At 49.0% G+C, this 26,453-nt stretch overlaps 1 protein-coding gene across 1 annotated transcript in view; it reads left to right on the top strand.

Moving 5' to 3' along the window:
* LOC140404453 (fibrillin-1-like) overlaps positions 1 to 26,453 on the top strand; it is a 716,712-nt gene that overhangs the window by 380,464 nt on the left and 309,795 nt on the right. The window contains exons 20-21 of the mRNA XM_072493009.1: positions 10,303 to 10,422; positions 16,970 to 17,107. Coding sequence (XP_072349110.1) covers positions 10,303 to 10,422; positions 16,970 to 17,107 — 258 coding nt within the window. The remainder of the gene's footprint in view (positions 1 to 10,302; positions 10,423 to 16,969; positions 17,108 to 26,453) is intronic.

Below are 26,453 nucleotides of genomic sequence, written 5' to 3' on the forward strand. Positions count from 1 at the left end.
GGCGCTGTTCGGGGAGGCTGTTACGGGAATCAAACTGTGCTGCTGGCCTGCCTTGGTCTGCTTTCAAAGCCAGTGATTTAGCCTTGTGCTAAACAGCTAAACTGGTGAAAATGCAGTGACTTTCTAAAATAAGTAAACGTTCGACTACTTAAATTCTGTGCTCGGTGTAAGAAACGTTTTAAAATAAACATTGAGAATTGGAACTTTCATATAGAAAATCAGAATAAAAATAAATAACTGCGTATGGAAAAAGAGGTCAAGAAGCATTCTGCTCCCTTGTCACCACTAGAAGGGATCAAAGCAAAGTGGGAGGAAGAGTTGGGAGAGGATATGGAGGAGGGGTTCTGGTGTGAGGAGCTCCGGAAAGTGAATGCCTCCACCTCGTGCGCGAGGTTGGGGCGGATACAGCTGAAGGTGGTATATAGAGCACACCTCACAATGGCAAGGATGAGCCGGCTCTTTGAGGAGATAGAAGATTTGTGTGGGTGGCCACGTTCATATGTTTTGATCCTGTCCAAAGCTGGAGGATTACTGAAAGAAGGTTTTTCGGGCAATCTCTAAAGTGGTGCACATGAAACTGGACCCAGGCCCTCGGGAGGCCATACTCGAGGTGTTGGACCAGCCGGGGTTGGAAACAGTGCGGAGGCAGATGTTGTAGCCTTCGCCTCTGATGCACTATCAATTACCACAAAGACGAGAGTACTGGAATAATCGAGGCTTTATTGAGCAAGATATGGTGCCTCCTGTAGCTGGAACCAGAATGGCTGCAGCACCGGCGAGCACACACATTTATACGTCGCCTACTGGGCAATTGTTGCGCGACAATTTATTAAGCAGACTTAAACAGACTATGGAGCTCCGGATCGCCCCGGAGTGTCTGCGAATCAGCCCCCATGCAGCAAACTCGGCGGCCGTGTTTAAACACTGGCTAGCTTCGAACGGCCCCCGGCCGGACCACGAAAGATCAGAAAATGCAGTTTCTGCATTCCAGGGTGAGCCCGGAGATCTACACGCTCATCGAAGACGCAGAGGATTTCCCGACGGCGCTCACCATGCTGAAAGGAGTCTACATTCGGCCCATAAACCAGGTCTACGCACGCCACCAACTCGCGACGAGACGGCAAATCCCCGGAGAATCGCTAGACTACTTCCACAGCGCACCATTGATACTGGGAAGGAACTGCAACTGCCCACCGGTGAGCGCGATCGAGCACACAGAGCTACTAATCAGGGATGCTTTTGTGGCTGGTCTGACTTCTTCTCAAATTCGCCAAAGACTGTTAGAGAGAGACTCGTTAGGACTCACAGAGGCACGGGCCCCTGAGGCCTCCCTCGACGTGGCCTCAGAAAACGCCCGCCCCTATGGCCCTGACCGCGCGGCAGCCCCTTGGGCTCCGTGGACCCCCGTTGCGACCGACTCCCCGGCACTCCCCACCCCCCTGCAAGCCTGCGCGGCTAGAGCACCGGACCATCCTGATGGGCCCCGCTGCTATTTTTGCGGGCGGGCGAAACACCCCCGGCAGCGCTGCCCGGCCCGTTCAGCTATTTGTAAGATCTGCGGCAAAAAGGGGCATTACGCAGCGGTGTGCCAGTCCCGGGGGGTCGCCGCAATCTCCGGGGGAGAACGAGGACAGCAGACTCAACCCCCCCAACGATCCATGTGCGGCCCACGAGCGCTGCCATTTTGGGTCCCGGACACCACACGGGGAGGATGGGCGCCGCCATCTTGTGACCCCCCCGGCCATGTGCGATCCATGGGGGCGGCCATTTTGTCCGCCCCCGACCACGTGCGATCCATCTTGGCTGATAGCCAAGGACCCCAGCATAGACGGCTCCACGAGGTCTGAAGAAAACGCCGCAATGCAACAACCAAGACTGGCTTCGGTGACCCTGGACCAATCGCGGCCCCGGACACTCCAAACGGCAACAACAACGGTGCTGGTCAACGGGTACGAGACGCCATGCCTGATCGACTCTGGGAGCACGGAAAGTTTTATCCACCCGGATACGGTAAGACGCTGTTTTCCTTCCATTTGTCCGAGCACCCAAAAGATTTTCCTGGCAGCGGGATCCCATTCCGTAGAGATCAAAGGGTTCTGCATCGCGAACCTAACGGTGCAAGGGAGGGAGTTTAAGAATTATAGGCTATATGTCCTTCCCCAACTCTGCGCTCCCACTCTCTTAGGGTTAGATTTCCAGTGTAACCTCCAGAGCCTAACGTTCCAATTTGGCGGCCCAATACCCCCACTCACTATCTGCAGCCTCGCGACCCTCAAGGTTGAACCGCCTTCCTTGTTTGCGAACTTCACACCGGATTGCAAACCCGTCGCCATTAGGAGCAGACGGTACAGCGCCCAGGATCGGACGTTTATCCGGTCTGAAGTCCAGCGACTGCTGAAGGAAGGCATAATCCAGGCCAGCAATAGTCCCTGGAGAGCTCAGGTGGTAGTTGTGAAGACCGGGGAGAAGCAGAGGATGGTCGTAGACTATAGTCAGGCCATCAATAGCTACACGCATCTCAATGCGTACCCTCTCACCCGCATATCCGACATGATTGCACAGTACAAGGTCTTTTCCACCGTGGACCTCAAGTCCGCATACCACCAGCTCCCCATCCGCCCGCGTGACCGCAAGTACACGGGTGGCTCTACCATTTTTTAAGGGTCCCATTTGGCATCACGAACAGAGTCTCGGTCTTCCAACGGGAGATGGACCGAATGGTTGACCAGCACGGTTTGCGGGCCACGTTCCCATACCTCGACAATGTAACCATCTGCGGCCATGACCAGCAGGACCACGACGCCAACCTCCTCAAATTCCTCCAGACCGCTAACGCCCTGAACCTCACCTATAACGAGGAAAAATGCGTTTTTAGCACCAACCGTCTGGCCATCCTGGGATACGTAGTGCGCAATGGAGTGATAGGCCCCGACCCCGAACTCATGCGCCCCCTTATGGAATTTCCCCTACCCCACTGCTCCAAAGCCCTGAAACGCTGCCTGGGCTTCTTTTCGTATTACGCCCAGTGGGTTCCCCAATACGCAGACAAGGCCCGCCCGTTAATCCAGTCCACTACCTTCCCCTTGTCGACAGAGGCCTGCCAGGCCTTCAGCCGCATCAAAGCGGATATCGCAAAGGCCACGATGCATTCAATCGATGAGTCCCTCCCCTTCCAAGTCGAGAGCGACGCATCCGATGTAGCTCTGGCGGCCACTCTCAACCAAGCGGGCAGACCCGTGGCTTTTTTCTCCCGGACCCTCCACGCCTCAGAAATCCGCCACTCCTCAGTGGAAAAGGAAGCCCAAGCCATATTGGAAGCTGTGCGGCATTGGGGGCATTACCTGGCCGGCAGGAGATTCACTCTCCTCACTGACCAACGGTCGGTAGCCTTTATGTTCGATAATGCACAGCGCGGCAAAACAAGAATGACAAGATCTTGAGGTGGAGGATTGAGCTCTCCACCTATAACTATGAGATCTTGTATCGTCCCGGAAAGCTGAACGAGCCGTCCGATGCCTTATCCCGCGGCACATGTGCCAACGCACAAGTAGACCGCCTCCAAGCCCTCCACGAGGACCTCTGCCATCCGGGGGTCACTCGATTCTACCATTTTGTGAAGTCCCGCTACCTCCCCTACTCTGTTGAGGAGGTCCGTACAGCCACCAGGAACTGCCAAATCTGCGCAGAGTGCAACCTGCACTTTTTCAGGCCAGATAGAGCGCACCTGATAAAGGCTTCCCGTCCCTTTGAACGCCTCCCTTCCACCGACCGCAACGCATACTTCCTGAACGTGGTGGACGAGTACTCCCGTTTCCCCTTCGCCATCCCCTGCCCCGACATGACAGCGGCCACAGTCATTAAAGTCCTCGGCACCATCTTTACACTGTTCCGTTTCCCCGCGTACATCCATAGCGACAGGGGGTCCTCCTTCATGAGCGACGAACTGCGTCAGTTCCTGCTCAGCAAGGGCATTGTCTCGAGCAGGACGACCAGCTACAACCCTCGGGAGAACGGTCAGGTAGAGAGGGAGAACGGTACGGTCTGGAAGAAATCTCCCAGTTTCCCGGTGGCAGGAAGTCCTCCCGGATGCCCTCCACTCCATCCAGTCGCTACTGTGTACCACCTCTAACCAAACGTCTCATGAGGGCCTCTTTGTCTTCCCTAAGAAGTCCTACCCCGGAACGTCGCTGCCGACCTGGCTGGCAGCCCCAGGACCCATCTTGCTCCGAAAGCATGTGCGGGTGCACAAATCGGACCCGTTGGTCGAGAGGGTTCACCTTCTCCACGCAAACCCTCAGTACGCCTACGTGGCGTACCCCGACGGCCGACAGGACACGGTCTCCCTGCGGGACCTGGCGCCCGCCGGAAACACACACACACACTCCCAACACCAATCACCCCCTCCCTCCCACCGGCGCACCCCACGACCGCTCCCTTCCCGGGTGGATCGGTCCTCCTCCCGTGCCCGCCCAGGAGTAAAGAAACAGGGACGAACAGCGCAACGCTCCCAGAGACGACAGTGCCCGAGCCAGCACCTGCACCACCACCGGGGCTGAGGCGATAGACAAGGACGACCAGGGCACCCGCTTGACCCGTGGACTCCGCGTGAAAGAAAAAAATCTGTAAATAATCCTGACAAAACCTGTACATAGTTAATTGTTGGGCTAAATGCATAGCCACTGTGCAAAATTAGTTCCAGCACCAGCCTTGTAAACCCCTACCACCATGCGAACCACCACCCCGCCGGGTTCTTTTTTAACAAGGGGTGAATGCGGTGGTATGTATTAGGGGTAGTACGGTACCTGCGAAGCCGAGAGGCTATTGGCTGACAGGTCCCGGGTCCTGGTCAGATCTGCCGCCTGCTGGCTCCGCCCAGAAAGGCGGAGTATAAGAGCCCGAGTTCTCCCAGCAGCCGCATTCTTTAACTGAGCTGCTGGGGAACAAGTCTTGCTTAATAAAGCCTCGATTGACTTCATCACTTCTCGACTTGAGTGAGTAATTGTTGCGCTACACCCCGGAGGTGGACTTCCTGGGGAAGGCAAACCGCGGTGCAGAGGAGCGATCGGATGGAGTGGAGCGCGTCGGGGAGGACCTCCTGCCAGCGGGAGACCGGGAGATTTTTAGACCGCAGGGCCAGCAGGATGGCCTTCCAGACCGTCCCGTTTCCCCGGGGGTTGTAACTGGTCGTCCTGCTCGAGGCAATGCCCTTGCTGAGCAGGAACTGATGCAGCTCATCACTCATTAAAGAGGATCCCCGATCTCTGTGGATGTAGGTGGGGAAACCAAACAGAGTGCAGATGCTGTGGAGGGCTTTAATTACCGTGGCAGAAGTCATATCGGGACATGGGATGGCAAAAGGGAACCGGGAGTACTCCTCAATCACATTCAGAAAATACGTATTGCGGTCGGTGGAGGGGAGGGGCCCTTTGAAGTCCATGCTGAGGCGTTCAAAGGGGCGGGAGGCCTTCACCAGGTGCGCTCGATCTGGCCGGTAGAAGTGCAGCTTGCACTCTGCGCAGACTTGGCAGTCTCTGGTGACGGTCCTGACCTCCTCAATGGAGTAGGGCAGGTTGCGTGCCTTGATGAAATGGAAGAAGTGGGTGACCCCCGGGTGGCAGAGATCATAGTGGAGAGCCCGGAGTCGGTCCACTTGTGCGCTGACACATGTACCGCGGGATAGGGCATCGGGGGCTCATTGAGCTTCCGCGGGCGATACAAGATCTCATAGTTACAGGTGGAGAGCTCGATCCTCCACCTCTAGATTTTGTCATTTTTTATCTTGCCCCGCTGTGTATTATTAAACATGAAGGCAACCGACCGTTGGTCAGTGAGGAGAGTGAATTTCCTGCCGGCCAGGTAAAGCCTCCAATGCCACAGCTTCCACAATGGCTTGGGCCTCCTTTTCGACAGAGAAGTGCCGAATTTCGGAGGCATGGAAGGTGCGGGAAAAGAAGGCCACGGGCCTGACCGCCTGGTTGAGGGTGGCGGCCAGAGCTACGTCCGATGCATCGCTCTCCACCTGGAAGGGGAGGGACTCGTCGACCGCGTGCATCGTGGCCTTGGCGATGTCTGCCTTGATACGGTTTAAGGCCTGGCGGGCCTCAGCCATCAGGGGAAAATCTGTGGACTGAATGAGTGGGCGGGCCTTGTCCGCATAATTATGGACCCACTCGGCATAGTAGGAGAAATACCCCAGGCATCATTTCAGGGCCTTGGGACACTGGGGGAGTGGGAGTTCCATGAGGGGGCGCATGCGGTCGGGGTCGGGCTCTAGGACTCCATTATCTACGACATAGCCAAGGATGGCTAAACGGTTGGTGCGGAACACGCATTTCTCCTTATTGTATGTGAGGTTAAGGAGTTTGGCGGTCTGGAGGAATTTTTGGAGGTTTGCGTCATGGTCCTGCTGATCGTGGCCGCAGATGGTGACGTTATCTAGGTACGGGAAGGTGGCCCGCAGTCTGTACCGGTCAACCTTTCGGTCTATCTCTCGCTGGAAGACCGAGACCCCATTAGTGACGCCGAAGGGAACCCTAAGGAAGTGATAGAGGTGGCCATCTGCTTCGAACTCAGTGTATTGGCAGTCCTCCGGGCGGATGGGGAGCTGGTGGTAGGCGGACTTCAGGTCCACTGTGGAAAAGTTGCAAAACTCTACCCCCTGGACGGTGAGGGTCGCGATGCAGTACTCCCGGATTTCCACTGAATGGGATCCGGAGGCCAGGGAGATTTTCTGGGTGACGGGGTGTCCGAGAGGGAGCAGCGCCTTGCCGTAGTGGGGTGGATGAAGCTCTCTTGTGCTCCCGGAGTTAAAAAGGCAGGTCATCACGTGCCCATCGATCTTCACCGTCGTCATCGCGGTTGCGAGGTTGTGGGGCCGGGACTGATCCAGGGTGATAGAGGCGAGCTGCGGCAGATGCTGGGAGGTCCCGGGCTGGTCAGCGGCGGTGGAGGTAGCGGCCGGCAATGAACGACCAGACGAGCAGGGGTCCTGAGGCGCTGTCCACGGGGCGCACATGGTGGGCGGCTTCAAAGATGGCGGCGCCCACGGGCCGCACGTGGCTTGCAGTGGAGAAGATCGCAAGCCACATGCGGCCCGTGGGCGGCGCCAAGGGGAAAATGGTGGCGCCCCTGGGTCGCACGTGGCGGGTGTAGGAACGCAGGGCCCGGAAACAGCGGCGACCGACTGAGCTTGGCAAACAGAAACAAAGTGTCCCTTCTTCCCACGCGCGCTCCGCGCCGGGCAGTGCTGCCTGGGGTGTTTGTTTTGCCCGCAAAAATAGCACTTGGGACCCCCAGAGTTGGCTGGCTGCCGCGCGGCTCAGGCTTGATGTGAGCTGGAGTCGGCAGCTGGTGGGGCCCACGATGCCCACGAGGGTGCCGCAAGGTCAGGGGCGTAGGACTGAACGTTACGGGAGGCCACTTCTAACAAATTAACGAGCTGCCTAGTTCCCGCAAGATCAAGCGTACCCCCTTCCAGTTGCCGCTGGCGGACGTACGCAGACTTCATGCCCGTAACGTAAGCGTCTCGAATTAAAAGTTCGGTGTGCTGGACTGCCGAAACTGCCTGGCAGTCGCAGTTCCTACGTAGGATGTGCAGGGCACGCCAGAAATCATCCAGAGACTCCCCGGGGAGTTGCTGTCTCGTGGCCAGGAGGTGCCTGGCGTATACTTGATTGACTGGTCGAACGTAATGTCCTTTCAGAAGCTCCATCGCTTCGGAGTAGGTGGGCTCACCCGGATGAGAGTAAAAATGTCAGGGCTCACCCGTGTATAGAGGACCTGGAGCTTCTGCAGGTCTGAGGGTTCCTCAGCGGCTGTTCAGAGGCAGCTTTCGAAGCAGGCTAGCCAGTGGTCAAAGGCGGACGTAGCGTTGGTTGCTTGAGGGCTCAGCTGCAGGTGATCAGGCTTGATGCAGAGATCCATCGTTTTAAAAATGTTGCTCAATATATTGATGCACTATCAATTACCACAAAGACAAGAGTAGTGGAATAATAAAGGCTTTATTGAGCAAGATGTGGTACCTCCTGTAACTGGAACCAGAATGGCTGCAGCACCGGCGAGCACACACATTTATACACCGCCTTCTAGGTGGAGCCAGCAGGCAGGGATTTACCCATGTACCTCTACTCTACGGGCAGTGCCGTAATACATGTAATATACTACTAGTGGTGACCACCACAGCCTCGTTGAACGCCCAAAGGCGGATCCTGTTGGGATGGAGAGCAACCTCTCCACCTTTTTCCAAGGCGGGGCGGGGGGACCTGTTGGAATTCTTAAACTCTTGAGAAGGTTAAGTTTGAATTGAGGGGAAGGATGGAGGGGTTCTGCAATTCATGGGCGTTATTCATAATGCACTTTCAAGAATTGGATAACATCGAACATTGGGGGTGTTGGGGGGAGGGGGACTGTATGTGTTAATGGTGACTATGGGTGATTCCTGATTCCTTTTTGTTATTTGTTTATGTTAACATGGGGGCTGCTGTTTGGCGGTTTGGTGAAAGGATGGGATTGTTGTTGATATGGGGATTGACATTGTATTCGTTACTTATTATTGTTTATTGCTGGTGGGTGTAAATTTGGGAGAAAATGTGAAAAAGGAGGAGAATAAAAATCTTTTTAAAAAGAAGCATTGTGTTCCCAAGCATTTTAAGAATCCTACTCTGATGCAGCTGCCAGAATATCCTTGGACATAAGGCATCTTTTGATATCTTGCCCAAGTGATAATTTTTAATGTGTGAACCCAGAAACTAAATGTCAACAGGCTATTCTACTGCAGACGGCTTTATAATCACAGGTGCTCCTTCAGATGATAATGGCAATCAGGAGCAAAACATATGAATTTCCCCTAGAGACACTGAAGTCAATTGTAATACTTATACACTCCTTCCCCTTGGCGTGCTTGAGAGTGGCCATTCACATAAACTCTGGCACTCCTGAATGTATTCCAAGAAAACCTTATTAACAAACAGGTGAACGCAGTATTCTGCAGATTTTGTCAGAAATTTCATATATTTGCCAGAATTGTATCATCATTCTTAGTTTATGGCTCTCAATATCTCAATAAAAAGAACAAATATCCAGGCTCAATAATCACATGTATTTCTTGTATAACTTGTTGCAGCTAGCCATTGGCATTAAAAGGATTAAATTTGTGAGCACCTCTACCAGCTGTCCTGTACCAAGTGAACAGAAACTAAACAATTATAAGATAAACACTCCACTGATCAGTAACACTGATCATTAAGCACCCCTCTCCAATTTAATTCAATACAGAAATATATGGGTTGTTTTGTAGCTCATTGCTAAAATAGTCAAAGCTTCAATTGCATGTAACTGGAGCCTTGTACTCCTGTATGTGTTAGGGGAATGTGTAACCATGCAGATTTGTACTCCAGCATTTTCTCTTTCGTCTTGTACTCCTGTATGTGTTAGGGGAATGTGTAACCATACAGATTTGAGTTGCTAAGAAATGCTGTGTGGGAATGGTTTGGGTGTTCACAAGCAAATGGAAAGTTCAAAAAACTTGCAAACATAGTTCAGGAGTAAGCTTATCTACCCACCTTGATTCCATAACCAACAATACACTAGCCCAACAAAAATCTGTTAATCCCAGATCTGACATTTCCAATTGATCCCACAGCATCTTTTTGGAGGACAGTTCCAGATCAAAACTACCTTTTTTTGTATAAGTCAATATCATTCCTGAATGGCCGAGCTCAAATTTTCAGATTGTGCCTTCTTTTTCTGAACTGTCCCATGGGGAGAAATAATTTTTCTTGCGAAACCCCATCAAAATTTTCAATCATCTTAAACACATCAGTTAGATCATCACTTAATCGTCTATATTCAAGGGTATGCAAACCTAGTCTATGCAATCTGTCATCATATGAGGACCAATTCCATAATGTGTATAACTGTAGTTATATCAACTCTGGCAATTGGTCTTCCTGCCAAACACAGGTGCTGGGGCCGCTTGTACTTCTGACAGTTTACAATTTACAAATTCATTGAGGAGTTATGAGTTTTGACAGTGATTTCATATAATGCTGTTCTGACAATCCTGATGTAAAGGATTATTAGAATGAGTGTCCAAAAAATAGATTGATGATGTGAAATCACACTGAATTATTAGAATGCAAACATAGTAGCTTATTCATAACAAATTAGCACCACCCTTAAAATAGCAGGCAATTACATTTGAAAGTGTATTTTATGTGAATTTTTTGGAGTGAAAATATTTAAGATAATTGTGCACTAAATATGATTTACCAGCTGGATAACATGCTTATGTTTTCCTCCCAGATATCAATGAATGTGAGACCAATCCCTGTATAAATGGAGATTGTAAGAATGTACCCGGCAGCTATTCATGTCAGTGTTTCCCAGGAAGTACTCTTGATGCATCAAGAACTCATTGCATTGGTATGCCAATTTAAATATTTTCTTTTTTTAAGTATGCAAAAAAGCTTCTTTCATTTGAATTATCACTCAAATATGAAAATGTTTGGACATGGCGAAGCTCCTAACAAACTTGTTTCTGTAAAAGCAACATAGAGCTATGTGTAGAAAACAAAACAAATTCTCAAGAATACCCCTGTGGTGATCTATATATCTGTGTATATTAAGCAAAGGGTCAATATAGATGCAATACAACTGAGCAATCACTAGAGGGAGCACGGGAGGTATAAAAACACACAAACAGGAAGTCAGGAGACACTTCACAGGAACGGGAGCTGGTAGCAAGACACAGACAGGCAGCTCAGATGTAATTTAAAGTTAAGCACTGAAGAGAGAACAAACTCACAATAAAGTATCTACCTCAACTTCAAGACTACGAGTGTTATTAAGACACAAGGAACAACACATGGTACCAGGACTTGCTTCAGAAAGCTTACGATAAGATTACACAAGCTGCAGACACAGAAAGACCAAAATGGCAAGAAAGACGTTGGAAGACTTCGCTGATTTACTGCAATTTGGACCTCCACCGCAGCTGGAAACAACCGGTAATTTAAATAATAACTGGAAAAGCTTTAAACAAATGTTTGAGATATGTATCGTAGCAAATGATATGAAAGCAGCCTCTGATGCAACAAAAATAGCGCTGCTACTCGCAACAGCGGGACAGAAAGCTAGAAAAATCTATAATGGCTTTAAATACTTGAAAGGAGAAGACAGCACCAAATTAGTAGTAATACTGAAAAAATTTGAAGATTACTGTAACACCAGTAACAATGCTGCTTTAAAACATTCAAAGCCCACAGACCAAATTGCACAGGGAATGAGTGATGCAAAACTCAAACAATCAAAACCTGAACAGAAAGGGTTAACTCTGAAAATCACGATTGAAAAGTCCAGATCGAAAGAAAAAAGTAACTTTAATGTCTTACTGAGCAAGAATGCTGAAATGCACTGCAAAATGGTGCATAAGCACATTTCACAGTCTGCGGGGAAAAAAAGACGAAACTCTGCATCTGCGCATGCGCAGGTTACTGAAGCCGCACATGCGCAGTGCACAAAAAAGCGCACTGTAAAGGAAGATTGATGTGCGCATGCCCAGTTCAAAGAAAAGACAGCGCCATTCGAAGATGGTTCTGCGCATGCGCATGTCGCGCATGCGCAGTGTACAAGAAACCTCATAGTAAAGGAACATCAATTTGCGCATGCGTAATCAAGCCCTACGCATGACGTCACGAATGTCATGACGCCACACGACCCGGACCACGCTCACTTAAAAGGGAAACGCCCGAAAATTGAAAACAAGAAACTTAAAGGTGTAAAATCCAATTTTCTTACCTCAAAAGACAGAACAATGCCTGAACTTATGCCAGCAGTGGAAGATAACTTTCACAACGCCCTGGAACAAGCAGTCTGCACCACCCAAAGTGAAGAGAACGATAACAAATCCGAAAGAAAAAAAGATGATTTGTTTTTCAAACAATACTACCCACACATGGCTGAGTTATTCGGATATGCTGATCACAGCATCAGCAACACAGTTGCAAAGCTCAACACGACTCTACTCATGATTGATGAATCCAATACCATGATGCCATGGCAGATCGTCAAGACATTGGATGACAGCAATACCCAAGAAGAAGACGACGCCACACAAAGAACACAGAACGTCTCCGTTGACAGAGCACAGAAAGACTCCACAGAGGGAGCGTCGCAAGCCTCCACGGACTGCTCGTTGACAGACTCAAAAAGGGAAGCAAACAAACACTCCATTGCGAACGCCATGCATGAACAAGACAATGAAGGTCAACCCACCGTATCTGAGCAACCACAAGCAGACTATCAAAGTCTACCAAGCTCACATAATCAAGAAGAAAACAATGTAAGTCTACCCACTGCATGCGAAAACAGTGACAATGTGATCACACTTGACATACAGGAGGTGCAGGATCACAGCGAGACTGACAGACCTCAGCTCGTCTGTACAGAAGCACAGAGTAGGGCTACCAAGAGTCCAGAGAGACCACAACAAAAAGAAATCGTGAAGATCTTGACTCCAGAAGAGGAGCACCAAGACCCACAAGAGAATGAAATAGTGAGAATTTTGACTCCAGAAGAGGAGCACCAAGACCAACAAGAAAATGAAATCGGGAAGATTTTGACTCCAGAAGAGGAGCACCAACAAAGCAAAGAAGTGGAATCAAATCCACCACAAATGACTGATGTCAGCAACATCAGACCATTCTTGAGACAAAATGCTCAAGGTAACTGATACCACAAAGGAAACTCGCACCAATTATGCAAATGATCCACACGGAACACTCATTGAGCGCAACAAGAAAAACAAAAACCACAAGAAGCACAGCAGAAACGAGAACAACAGCAAGAACAAAAACAACATGAAGCACAACAAGAACAACAAAAACCGCAAGAAGCACTGCAGAAACAAGAACAACTACAGCAACAAAAACTGCAAGAAAAACAAAAATTACAACAAAAACAACAAGAAGCATAACAAAGACAACAACAAGCTTTTTTTTTTTAAATAATATTTTATTGAAAATTTTTGGTCAACCAACACAGTACATTGTGCATCCTTTACACAACATTGTAACAATACAGATAATAATGACCTTTTTAAATTTAAACAAAAACAACAACAAATAAATAAATATTAAATAACAAAAAAAAATAAAAAAACTAGCCCTAATTGGCAACTGCCTTGTCTCAGGCCACACACACCCCCCCATCCCTCCCCCCCCGCCCCCCCCAAGTCCTGGGCCGCTGCTGCTGCCTTCTTTGTTCTCCCCTATCTATCTTTCCGCAAGATATTCGACGAACGGTTGCCACCGCCTAGTAAACCCTTGAGCCGACCCCCTTAGGACGAACTTAATCCGCTCTAACTTTATGAACCCCGCCATATCATTTATCCAGGTCTCCACCCCCGGGGGCTTGGCTTCTTTCCACATTAGCAATATTCTGCGCCGGGCTACTAGGGACGCAAAGGCCAAAACATCGGCCTCTTTCGCCTCCTGCACTCCCGGCTCTTGTGCAACCCCAAATATAGCCAACCCCCAGCTTGGTTCGACCCGGACTCCTACTACTTTCGAAAGCACCTTTGTCACCCCCATCCAAAACCCCTGTAGTGCCGGGCATGACCAAAACATATGGGTATGATTCGCTGGGCTTCTCGAGCACCTCGCACACCTATCCTCCACCCCAAAAAATTTACTGAGCCGTGTTCCAGTCATATGTGCCCTGTGTAATACCTTAAACTGAATCAGGCTTAGCCTGGCGCACGAGGACGACGAGTTTACCCTGTTTAGGGCATCTGCCCACATCCCCTCCTCAATCTCCTCCCCTAGCTCTTCTTCCCATTTCCCTTTTAGTTCGTCCATCATAGTCTCCCCTTCGTCTCTCATTTCCCTATATATATCCGACACCTTACCGTCCCCCACCCATTTCTTTGAGATGACTCTGTCCTGCACCTCTTGTGTCGGGAGCTGCGGGAATTCCCTCACCTGTTGCCTCGCAAAAGCCCTCAATTGCATGTACCTGAATGCATTCCCTTGGGGCAACCCATATTTCTCGGTCAGCGCTCCCAGACTCGCAAACTTCCCATCCACAAATAGATCTTTCAATTGCGTTATACCTGCTCTTTGCCACATTCCATATCCCCCATCCATTCCCCCCGGGGCAAACCTATGGTTGTTTCTTATCGGGGACCCCCCCAGTGCTCCGGTCTTTCCCCTATGTCGTCTCCACTGTCCCCAAATCTTCAGTGTAGCTACCACCACCGGACTCGTGGTATAGTTCCTTGGTGAGAACGGCAATGGGGCTGTCACCATAGCCTGCAGGCTGGTCCCCCTACAGGACGCCCTCTCTAATCTCTTCCACGCCGCTCCTTCCTCCTCTCCCATCCACTTACTCACCATTGAAATATTAGCGGCCCAATAATACTCACTTAGGCTCGGTAGTGCCAGCCCCCCCCTATCCCTACTACGCTGTAAGAATCCCTTCCTCACTCTCGGAGTCTTCCCGGCCCAAACAAAACCCATGATACTCTTTTCTATCCTTTTGAAAAAAGCCTTCGTGATCACCACCGGGAGACACTGAAACACAAAGAGGAATCTCGGGAGGACCACCATCTTAACCGCCTGCACCCTCCCTAGACAACAACAAGCATGACACGAACAATGACGAAAACAACAAAAACAGAAACAATAAGAACAACAACAAAAACAGCAAAGACAGATACGACAAAAACAGTAACAAGAACGACAACGAAAACAACAAAGACAGAATCAACAACAATGAAACAACAACCTGTACAAAATGGTACAACTCTGCACATGAAGGACAATGCAACAGCACACTGGAAAACAATGACGAGACTACAAACATGCCATGGCATGACAATGAATCGCACAATTTCACATCTGCTCCAGAACAAGCAAGCACACCAGCGTTCAAGGCAGATGACACACTAAATCGATATCACAAGCACAGAAAAAAGTCCATGTCAGTCAACATCAGTGGTTCAACCATTCAAACACCTCGGATGACTTGTTGGTTACTTAAAAAACAAGAACACCGACAACATTCACAACAGAGTTGCAATATCAATATCACCACGTCAACAACGAAAAAGATAAAACTCAACGAACAAATTCATCAAGTTGGGACTCATAAACGTTTTTATTAAGATTGGACTCATAAATCTTAATTGGCTTTGTAAAATATCCAATATCATCATCACTTGTACAGATATACATATCATAAGTAATCTAACTGTTTTGGACAATTTTCTTTAACACTGCACAGAAAATATGTAAAGAAAAAAGGGGGGATGTGGTGATCTGTATATCTGTGTATATTAAGCAAGGGGTCAATGTAGATGCAATTACAACTGAGCAATCACTAGAGGGAGCACGGGAGGTATAAAAAGAGTAACAGGAAGTCAGGAGACACTTCACAGGAACGGGAGCTGGTAGCAAGACACAGACAGGCAGCTCAGATGTAACTTAAAGTTAAGCACTGAAGAGAGAACAAACTCACAATAAAGCATCTACTTCAACTGCAAGACTACGAGTGTTATTAAGACACAAGGAACAACACAACCCCTGCTCCAGATTATTGTTTAGTTACACTTGCTAAGTTATGACCTTGGCAGCAGCTTTTTTCTGTGACCTTTTACTACGAAGAGTAAAAGTTCCTACGCATTCTTTCTAAACTGAATGTAATATCATTAAAGTGCTGTGGATGAGAAATATAACTGGAAGTAAATTTTGTGTTCATCAGGACTAGATATTTCACGTTTGGACTGCTCAAATGAATTTGAAATAATGTAGTTAGTAGTTAACTTTTTTGGGATGCAAAAAAAAAGTCAAAGTTAAAATTGGAACTCTCATCTGAATGTGGCACAGAAGGCGAGGAAATGCACGTTAGACAGCCTCCTAAACCACTATTGCCTTGTGCTTCCGCAATGCTGTTAAGGAGTTTCAGGATTCTGAAGGAAGGGCAATATATTTCAAAGTCAGCATGATGAATGACCTGGAAGGAAATTCCTTGCCCTTAGCAGTGTAAAATGTGGGCTTCAGAGGTGCTGCTGAAGAAGTCCTGTGCTTCCATGCATTAGGTAAATAGTACACGTTGTAGCCACAGTACAGCAATGGTGAAGGAGGTGGATGTTTAGGCTAATGGATGAGGAACCAATCAAGCAGACTTCTTTATCCTGGGTAGTGTCGAATTGCTTGAGTGTTGTGATAGCTGTTATAGAATGCAAGTGCATTCTGTAACACTCGTGACATGCCTTGTGGGTGGTGGAAAGGTTTTAAGGAGTTGGGAGGTGAGCCATTCTTTGCAAAATATCCAGTCTACAAATTGCTCTGGTAACCTTTTATGTTGCTAGTTCAGATGAACCATCTGCCCTAAAGATAGTCCCCTGTGTTGAGATTTTGAGCCAAGAAGGAGAGAACATCCAGGTAATTACCTATAAAAGGCAAGAAAACCTGAGGGGAAGCAATTTTTGGATGTTGTAATATTACATGAAAAGTTTCTTAACATCAGAATAAGAACAAATGGAAAAATGTTGCTTGACCTGAAATAATTTATATCATTTTGTAGAAAATTGAAATTGCCCAGTGGAAACAATCGTTGGATTATTATTTGAGCCATGAATAAACAAATTTGCTGCTGAAAGAAATTAAATTTGAGAACTGCAATTTGGAATTTGGATCACTGGGAATATGAACAAAGATCTTTGAAGTGTCCATTTTGTGTTGTCATATTGTAATGTGTAAGATAGTGGAAATCCCTTAATCGTGTACAGTTCATGAGTGCAGTTGTAAGGCAGTTTGTATGAATGTTGATTTTTTTTTTTTTCCTGCTAATGTGTATTTTTAAAAGTTCAGGATCTTTTAGATCTCTGTCACTGGTATTAATCCAGTTACCTGAAAGAAATTATACCAAGCCAGTATTTTCATTTATACATATGTTTTTTCCCCTACAGAAACAGTTAAGGGTACCTGCTGGTTGCAACACATTGGTGGACAATGCGAAATAAACATCAATGGTGCCACACTAAAGTCACAGTGCTGCTCAACATTGGGTGCAGCTTGGGGAAGTCCATGTATTCCTTGTAAAATAGGTAATCGTGTTTCTAATAGATGCCAATCTATTAAAATAGTTTACTTTGCATTGCGATTATTTATATTCCACTCGTGTTAATGGTGCCATCACCGGAATGTTAATTTATAATCTATATTTTTTTTAATTATACTGTCAACAGTTTATATTTACATATCTCTTGAAGCCTTGGTAAATTTTGATAACTCAGTTTTTGCAGAAATAAATTTGCTACATTAACATTTTTCAGCAATGTCAGACTTGTGCTTTGAGCAATAGCAGTTTAAATCTAAAACAATTAGGTAGTTACTGATCCAAGGGATTTGATTAAGTCGGAGAATTAGGAAGCCCTACCTACTGGTAATCCTATTGAAATAATTTTCCTTGTCAGACTGTTGTAGTCCCAAATCTACTGTAATTTTCTCCCATCCTGTGCTGATATGCTTTTTCATCTGGTGGGGATGGGATGGACAGCGGTTATGTGGTGGGACTCAAAAATAAAATTACAAGAAGAACAAAGAAAATTACAGCACAGGAAAAGGCACTTCGGCCCTCCCAGCCTGCGCCGATCCAGATCCTTTATCTAAACCTGTCGCCTATTTTCCAAGGATCTACTTCCCTCTGTTCCCCACCCGTTCATATATCTGTCTAGATGCATCTTGAATGACGCTATCGTGCCCACCTCTACCACCTCCGCTGGCAAAGCGTTCCAGGCACCCACCACCCTCTGTGTAAAAAACTTTCCACGCACATCTCCCTTAAACTTTCCCCCTCTCACCTTGGAATTGTGACCCTTTGTAATTGACACCCCCACTCTTGGAAAAAGATTGTTGCTATCCACCCTGTCCATACCTCTCATAATTTTGTGGACCTCAATCAGGTCCCCCCCTCAACCTCCGTCTTTCCAACAAAAACAATCTTAATCTACTCAACCTTTCTTCATAGCTAGCACCCTCCATACCAGGCATCTTGGTGAACTTCCTCTGCACCCTCTCTAAAGCATCCACATCCTTCTGGTAATGTGGCGACCAGAACTGCACGCAGTATTCCAAATGTGGCCTAACCAAAGTCCTATACAACTGTAACATGACCTGCCGACTCTTGTACTCAATACCCCGTCCGATGAAGGCAAGCATGCTGTATGCCTTCTTGACCACTCTATCGACCTGCGTTGCCACCTTCAGGGTACAATGGACCTGAACTCCCAGATCTCTCTGTACATCAATTTTCCCCAGGACTCTTCCATTGACCATGTAGTCCGCTCTTGAAGTAGATCTTCCAAAATGCATCACCTCGCATTTGCCTGGATTGAACTCCATCTGCCATTTCTCTGCCCAACTCTCCAATCTATCTATATTTTGCTGTATTCTCTGACAGTCCTCCTCGCTATCTGCAACTCCACCAATCTTAGTATCATCTGCAAACTTGCTAATCAGACCACCCATACCTTCGTCCAGATCATTTATGTATATCACAAACAACAGTGGTCCGAGCACGGATCCCTGTGGAACACCACTAGTCACCAATCTCCATTTTGAGACACTCCCTTCCACCACTACTCTCTGTCTCCTGCTGTCCAGCCAGTTCTTTATCCATCTAGCTAGTACACCCTGAACCCCATACGACTTCACTTTTTCCATCAACCTGCCATGGGAAACTTTATCAAACGCCTTACTGAAGTCCATGTATATGACATCTACAGCCCTTCCCTCATCAATTAACTTTGTCACTTCCTCAAATAATTCTATTAGGTTTGTAAGACATGACCTTCCCTGCACAAAACCATGCTGCCTATCACTGATAAGTCTATTTTCTTCCAAATGTGAATAGATCCTATCCCTCAGGATGTTCTCCAACAGTTTGCCTACCACTGACGCCACGCTCACAGGTCTATAATTCCCTGGATTATCTCTGCTACTTTTCTTAAACAAAGGGACAACATTAGCAATTCTCCAGTCCTCCGGACCTCACCCGTGCTCAAGGATGCTGCAAAGATATGTGTTAAGGCCCCAGCTATTTTGTCCCTCGCTTCCCTCAGAAACCTGGGATAGATCCCATCCGGACCTGGGGACTTGTCCACCTTAATGCCTTTTAGAATACCCAAAACTTCCCCCTTCCTTATGCAGATTTGACCTAGAGTATTTAAACATCCATCCCTAGCCTCGACATCCATCATGTCCCTCTCCTTGGTGAATACCGAAGCAAAGTACTCATTAAGAATCTCACCCATTTTCTCTGACTCCACGCATAAATTCCCTCTTTTGTCTTTGAGTGGGCCAATCCTTTCTCTAGTTACCCTCTTGCTCCTTATATACGAATAAAAGGCTTTGGGATTTTCCTTAAATCTGTTAACCAAAGATATTTCATGACCCCTTTTAGCACTCTTTATTGCGCGTTTGAGATTTGTCCTACTTTCCCGATATTCCTCCAAAGCTTCATCAGTTTTAAGTTGCCTAGATCTTATGTATGCTTCCTTTTTCATCTTAGCTAGTCTCACAATTCCACCCATCATCCATGGTTCCCTAATCTTGCCCCTCATTTTCACAGGGACATGTCTGTCCTGCACTCTATTCAACCTTTCCTTAAAAGACTCCCACATTTCAAATGTGGATTTACCCTTAAACAGCTGCTCCCAATCCACATTCCCTAGCTCCAGCCAAATTTTGTTATACTTGGCCTTTCCCCAATTTAGCACTTTTCCTTTAGGACCACTCTCGTCTTTGTCCATGAGTATTCTAAAACTTACGGAATTGTGATCGCTATTCCCAAAGTAATCACCGACTGAAACTTCAACCACCTGGCCGGGATCATTCCCCAATACCAGGTCCAGTATGGCCCCTTCCTGAGTTGGACTATTTACATATTGCTCTAAAAAAAACTCTCCTGGATGCTCCTTACAAATTCTGCTCCATCTACGCCTCCAACACTACATGAGTCCCATTCAATGTTGGGGAAGTTAAAATCTCCCTTCACGACCACCCTATTGCTCCTATATTTTTCTATAATTTGTCTACATATATGTACCTCTACTTCACGCTCGCTTTTTGGAGGCCTGTAGATAGTCCCAACAATGTTACTGCACCCTTCCTATTTCTTAGCTCTACCCATATTGCCTCAGTGCTCGAATCCTCCATCGTGCCCTCCTTGATCACACCTGTGATATCATCTCTGACCAGTAATGCAACTCCTCCACCCCTTTTACCTCCCTCTCTATCCCCCCTGAAGCATCTATACCCTGAGATATTTAGTTGCCAGTCTTGCCCTTCCCTCAACCAAGTCTCAGTAATACCAATAACATCAAATTCCCAGGTACTAATCCAAGCCCTAAATTCATCTGCCTTACCTGCTACACTTCTCGCATTGAAACAAATGCACCTCAGACCACCTGTCCCTTTGCGTTCATCATCTCTTCCCTTTCTACTCTTCCCCTTAGTCACATTGAGTTTATTATCTAATGTTGAGAATTTTCCCAGCAGAAAATTCTGATGTTAGTCCTTCAGATTGGAAATGTCCTTTGCATGCTACAGACGTATATTTATTGTTGGGAGGGCTGCATCTATACCACAATTTTAAAAAGTTTATAATTTAAGTGAAGTGCAAAGCATTTATTCCTAATATATACACTTATGTGGTTCGCTTGCTGACATGTTTGCGGTCATAAAATTCCTCAGGAACCATCCAACCAACCTCCCACCTGTCCCAACCGCCTCTCAATTTTACAATGGGATGGGTGAGGCTTTGACTAGCCTACTCTTGCCTCAATTGAGGCCCTTGACTGATCAAATAATGAATACCTAAAGGCTGTATCCCAAGCAGCCTCAATTTGCAGGCTGGCAGGAGGGGATCAGCAGCAAGAGGGAAGCCTAGAATGTAACCCTGCTCAGGCCTGGGACAGAAAGCATGCCTCCATCAATTACCTGATCCTAGACTCCAGGACTTCGACTTTTGGGGGCTGCTTGTCGTCTCAGTCCTGTACATTCAAGCTTCTAGCATTGCAAGGACTAAAGAGCAGCCAGCCAGTGTGATTGGTCAGCAGCTCTCTGAGTGTGGAGTGGAAGTCCCACCTCCAACCAGTTAATGCTCATTGAAGTGTTAAATAGCTGCGGGGCAACCAGTATCCGTGATGATGCATTATCCACCAATTCTAGATTATTGACCTGTAATCATTACAAGGTATCGATTTGGTTTAATAACCATTTCAAAATCTCTCAAAAATTATGGATAGTTATGAAATTGTCCTTAATACTGTCAAAATACTTTACATAAGTATTGTGTAATTACAATAAACATCAAAATCAAATAATATAAAGATGGGCTTCAATTCTCTCCCAGGAATGAATTGTCTTCCCTAGTATTGGGGTATAAATTATATAATTGTCATTATTTTTTTTATTTTTAAAAAAAATATATGTTTATTCAAATTTTTCCAACAAAATTTTTATAACAAACAAACCCCCCCCATAACAAAAAGAAAAAAAAACACAAACATCACAATCAAAAATAATAAACTACCAATACATTGGGTTTCTCCCACATATATTAACCCCCCCCCATATAACATTCAAAAGTACCCTTGGGGAAACCCCACCCGCCCAGTTACCCCCCCCCGACAGAGACACACACCCCTCCCCTGGGTTGCTGCTGCTGCTGACCTCCTCCTAGCGCTCCGCGAGATAGTCTAGAAATGGCCACCGCCTGAAGAACCCCTGCACACTCTCTCAAGGCAAACTTTATCCTCTCCAACTTAATGAACCCTGCCATGTCATTTATCCAGGCTTCCACACTGGGGGGCTTTGCGTCCTTCCATAATAGCAAGATCCTCCGCCGGGCTACCAGGGACGCAAAGGCCAGGATACTGGCCTCTTTCGCCTCCTGCACTCCCGGCTCGTCCATTACCCTAAATAGTGCCAACCCCCAACTCGGCTTGATGTGGACTTTCACCACCTTGGACATAGTCCTCGCGAAACCCCTCCAAAACCCCTCCAGTGCCGGGCACAACCAGAACATGTGGACGTGATTCACCGGGCTTCCCGAGCACCTCCCACATCTGTCCTCCACCCCAAAGAACCTACTCAACCTCGCCCCTGTCATATGCGCTCTGTGAGTAACCTTGAATTGTATTAGGCTGAGCCTGGCGCAAGAGGAAGAGGAGTTAACCCTACTCAGGGCATCAGCCCACAGACCCTCATCAATCTCCTCCCCAAGCTCCTCCTCCCACTTGCCCTTTTGCTCCTCTACCGAAACCTCCTCCTCTACTTTCATCTCTTGATAGATTGCCGAAACCTTGCCTTCTCCGACCCATACACCCAAAATCACCCTGTCCTGAATCCTCTGTGCCGGGAGCAATGGGAATTCCCTCACCTGCCGCCTCACAAACGCCCTCACTTGCATATACCTGAACGCATTTCCCAGGGGTAACCCAAACTTCTCCTCCAGCGCCCCTAGGCTCGCAAAAGTCCCATCTATAAACAGGTCCCCCATTCTTCTGATCCCTGCCCGATGCCAGCTCCGAAACCCCCCATCCATCGTTCCCGGGACGAACCGATGGTTCTCCCGAATCGGGGACCAAACCGAGCCTCCCACCTCGCCCCATGCCGTCTCCACTGCCCCCAGATCTGCAACGTTGCCGCCACCACCGAACTCGTGGTGTACCTTGTCGGCGAGAGCAGCAGCGGTGCCGTCACCAGCGCCCTCAGACTCGTGCCCCTGCAGGACGCCAACTCCAACCTCTTCATAGCCGCCCCCTCCCCCTCTATTACCCACTTACGGATCATTGCCACGTTGGCTGCCCAATAGTAGCCGCACAGATTCGGCAGCGCCAGCCCTCCCTGTCCCTGCTACGCTCCAGAAACACCCTCTTTACCCTCGGGGTCTTATTTGCCCACACAAAACCCATGATGCTCCTACCTACCCATTTTAAAAAAAAAAGGCCTTGGTAATCATAATGGGAAGGCCCTGGAACACAAAGAGAAACCTCGGGAGGACCATCATTTTAACCGACTGTACCCTGCCCGCTAGCGAGAGTGGCAGCACATCCCATCTTTTGAAATCCTCCTCCATCTGCTCCACCAACCGCGTCAAATTGAGCTTGTGCAGGACCCCCCCAGCTCCCAGCCACCTGGATCCCCAAGTACCGAAAATTCCTTTCCGCCCTCTTCAATGGTAGGTCGTCTATCCCCCTTCCCTGGTTCCCTGGATGCACCACAAAGAGCTCACTTTTTCCTACGTTGAGCTTATAGCCCGAGAAGTCCCCAAACTCCCTTAGGATCCGCGTGACTTCCACCATCCCCTCCACTGGATCTGCCACATACAGCAACAGGTTGTCCGCATACAGCGACACCCGATGTTCCTCTCCCCCTCGGACCAACCCCCGCCATTTCCTGGACTCCCTTAGTGCCATGGCCAAAGGCTCGATTGCCAATGCAAACAACAAGGGGGACAGGGGGCACCCCTGCCTCGTCCCTCGGTACAGCTGAAAGTACTCCGACCTCCGCTGATTCGTAGACACACTCTCCACCGGGGCTCTATATAGGAGCCTGACCCAACTGATAAACCCCTCCCCGAACCCAAACCTCCGCAACACATCCCAAAGATACTCCCACTCCACCCAGTCGAAGGCCTTCTCCGCGTCCATAGCTGCCACCACCTCCGCCTCTACCTCCACCGATGGCATCATAATCACGTTGAGGAGCCTCCGCACATTCGTGTTTACAAATCCCCGTCTGGTCCTCATGAATCACCCCAGGGACACAGTCCTCAATTCTCGTAGCCAGCACTTTTGCCAGCAACTTAGCATCCACGATGAGGAGCGAGATCGGTCTATACGACCCACATTGCAGTGGGTCCTTCTCCCGCTTCAGGATCAGCGCCCCGGACATTGTCGGGGGCAGGGTCACCCCCCTCCCTTGCCTCATTGAAAGTCCTCATTAACAACGGGCCTAGCAGGTCCACATATTTCCTATAAAACTCGACCGGGAACCCATCTGGCCCCGGGGCCTTCCCCGCCTGCATGTTCCCCAATCCTTTAACCAGCTCCTCCAACCCAATTGGCACCCCTAAACCTGCTACCTCCTGCTCCTCCACCCTCGGGAACCTCAGTTGATCCAAAAATCGTTGCATCCCCTCTTCCCCCGCTGGGGGCTCAGATCTGTACAGCTCCTCGTAGAAGTCCTTAAATACCTCATTTACTCTCTCCGCACTCCGCACCGTATTCCCCCTGCTATCCTTAACTCCACCTATCTCCCTCGCTGCCACCCTCTTACAGAGCTGGTGTACCAGCATCCGGCTCGCCTTCTCCCCATACTCGTACGTCGCCCCCTGTGCTTTTCTCCACTGTGCCTCTGCTTTCCCTGTGGTCAACAGGTCAAACTCCGTTTGGAGGCTTCGCCGCTCCCTAAGTAGCCCCTCCTCGTGGGCCTCTGCATATCTCCTGTCCACCCTTAAGATCTCCCCCTCCAACCTCTCCCTCTCCCTGCCCTCTCTCTTCTCCCTGTGGGCCCTAATGGAGATTAACTCTCCACTGACCACCGCCTTCAGCGCCTCCCAGACAACCCCCACCTGCACCTCTCCATTATCATTGGCCTCCAAGTATCTCTCAATGCACCCCCGCACCCTCCCGCACACCACCTCATCCGCCAGTAATCCCACATCCAGACGCCACAGCGGGCGCTGGTCCCTCTCCTCTCCTAACTCCAGCTCCACCCAGTGCGGGGCGTGGTCTGAGATGGCTATGGCCGAATACTCCGTTCCTTCCACTTTCGTGATTAGCGCCCTACTCAACACAAAAAAATCTATCCGGGAGTAGGCTCTATGTACATGGGAAAAGAATGAGAATTCCCTGGCCAGGGGCCTAGCAAACCTTCATGGATCCACTCCCCCCATCTGGTCCATAAACCCCCTAAGCACCTTGGCCGCAGCCGGCCTCTTCCCCGTCTTGGATCTGGAGCGATCTAATGCTGGATCCAGCACCGTGTTGAAATCCCCACGCATTATCAAGCTTCCTGCCTCCAGGTCCGGAATCCGACCCAGCATGCACTTCATAAATCCGGCATCATCCCAGTTCGGGGCATATACGTTTACCAGTATCACCCACACCCCCTGCAACCTACCGCTCACCATCACATATCGACCTCCATATCCACTACAATATTCTTGGCCTCAAATGACACCCGCTTCCCCACCAGTATTGCAACCCCTCTGTTCTTCGCATCCAGCCCCGAATGGAATACCTGTCCTACCCATCCCTTTCTCAACCTGACCTGGTCTGCCACCTTCAAATGTGTCTCCTGAAGCATGACCACGTCTGCCTTCAGTCCCTTTAAGTGCGCGAACACTCGGGCCCTCTTAACCGGCCCATTCAGGACCCTCACATTCCACGTTATCAGCCGGATTGGGGGGCTTCTCACCCCCCCCCCCTGCCGACTAGCCATCTCCTTTTCTAGGCCAGTCACGTGCCCGCGCCTCCCACACCCTCCAGCCCCCCAGACGGTGGACCCCTGCCCAGACCACCTCTCCTATTTCCAGTTCCCCATTGGCCAATGCAGCGGCAACCCTATACACCCCCCTTCCCCCCCCCCCCCGCTAGATCAGTATCTAGCTCTTTTGCTCCCCCCCATAACACTCCTGTAAGTCAGCTGACTCCTGCTGACCCCAGCCTCTCCCGCCTTCCCATCGACCCCCCCCCCCCAGTGTGGGAATCCCCCCTCCCCCTCAGTCAGTGTGCGCTCCTCCGACCCCCACCGCCGTCCTTCCCTAGCGCGGGAAAAAGCCCGCGCTTTCCTGAGCCGGCCCCGCCGCCTCTGGCGCAGCTCCTTTTGTGCCTTATCTCAATTCCCCCATTCCCGGGCCTCCTCCCTCCAACACCGGCGCCCACACTCTCCCACAGCCTCCCCATCAAATCCCTTCACCCATCCCCATCCAGCACCCAACCAAGCGAACATTCCCTACACGTGGTTAACACCATATATACAGCAGACATCCCCCCCCCCCCACAACCACAGACCCTCAATTTGAGCCCAACTTTTCAGTTGGACTTTAAAGCTCCAAGCCTCCTCAGGCGTTTCGAAATAGTGGTGCCGATCTTGGAATGTGACCCACAATCGCGCTGGCTGCAGCATACCGAACTTCACCCCCTTCCGATGGAGCACCGCCTTGGCCCGATTAAAGCCAGCTCTCTTCTTGGCCACCTCTGCACTCCAGACCTGGTAGATTGGGATCTCCGTGTTCTCCCACCTGCTGATCCGCTCTTTCTTGGCCCATCTCAAAACACACTCTCTATCCATAAAGCGGTAAAACCTCACCACTACAGCCCTTCGTTGGCCTTGGATCTCCTTGCCAGGACCCGATGAGCCCCATCTAGCTCCAGGGGG

The sequence above is a fragment of the Scyliorhinus torazame genome, chromosome 30 (genome assembly GCF_047496885.1).
Source record: "Scyliorhinus torazame isolate Kashiwa2021f chromosome 30, sScyTor2.1, whole genome shotgun sequence".
In the NCBI taxonomy this organism is placed as follows: Eukaryota; Metazoa; Chordata; class Chondrichthyes; order Carcharhiniformes; family Scyliorhinidae; genus Scyliorhinus; species Scyliorhinus torazame.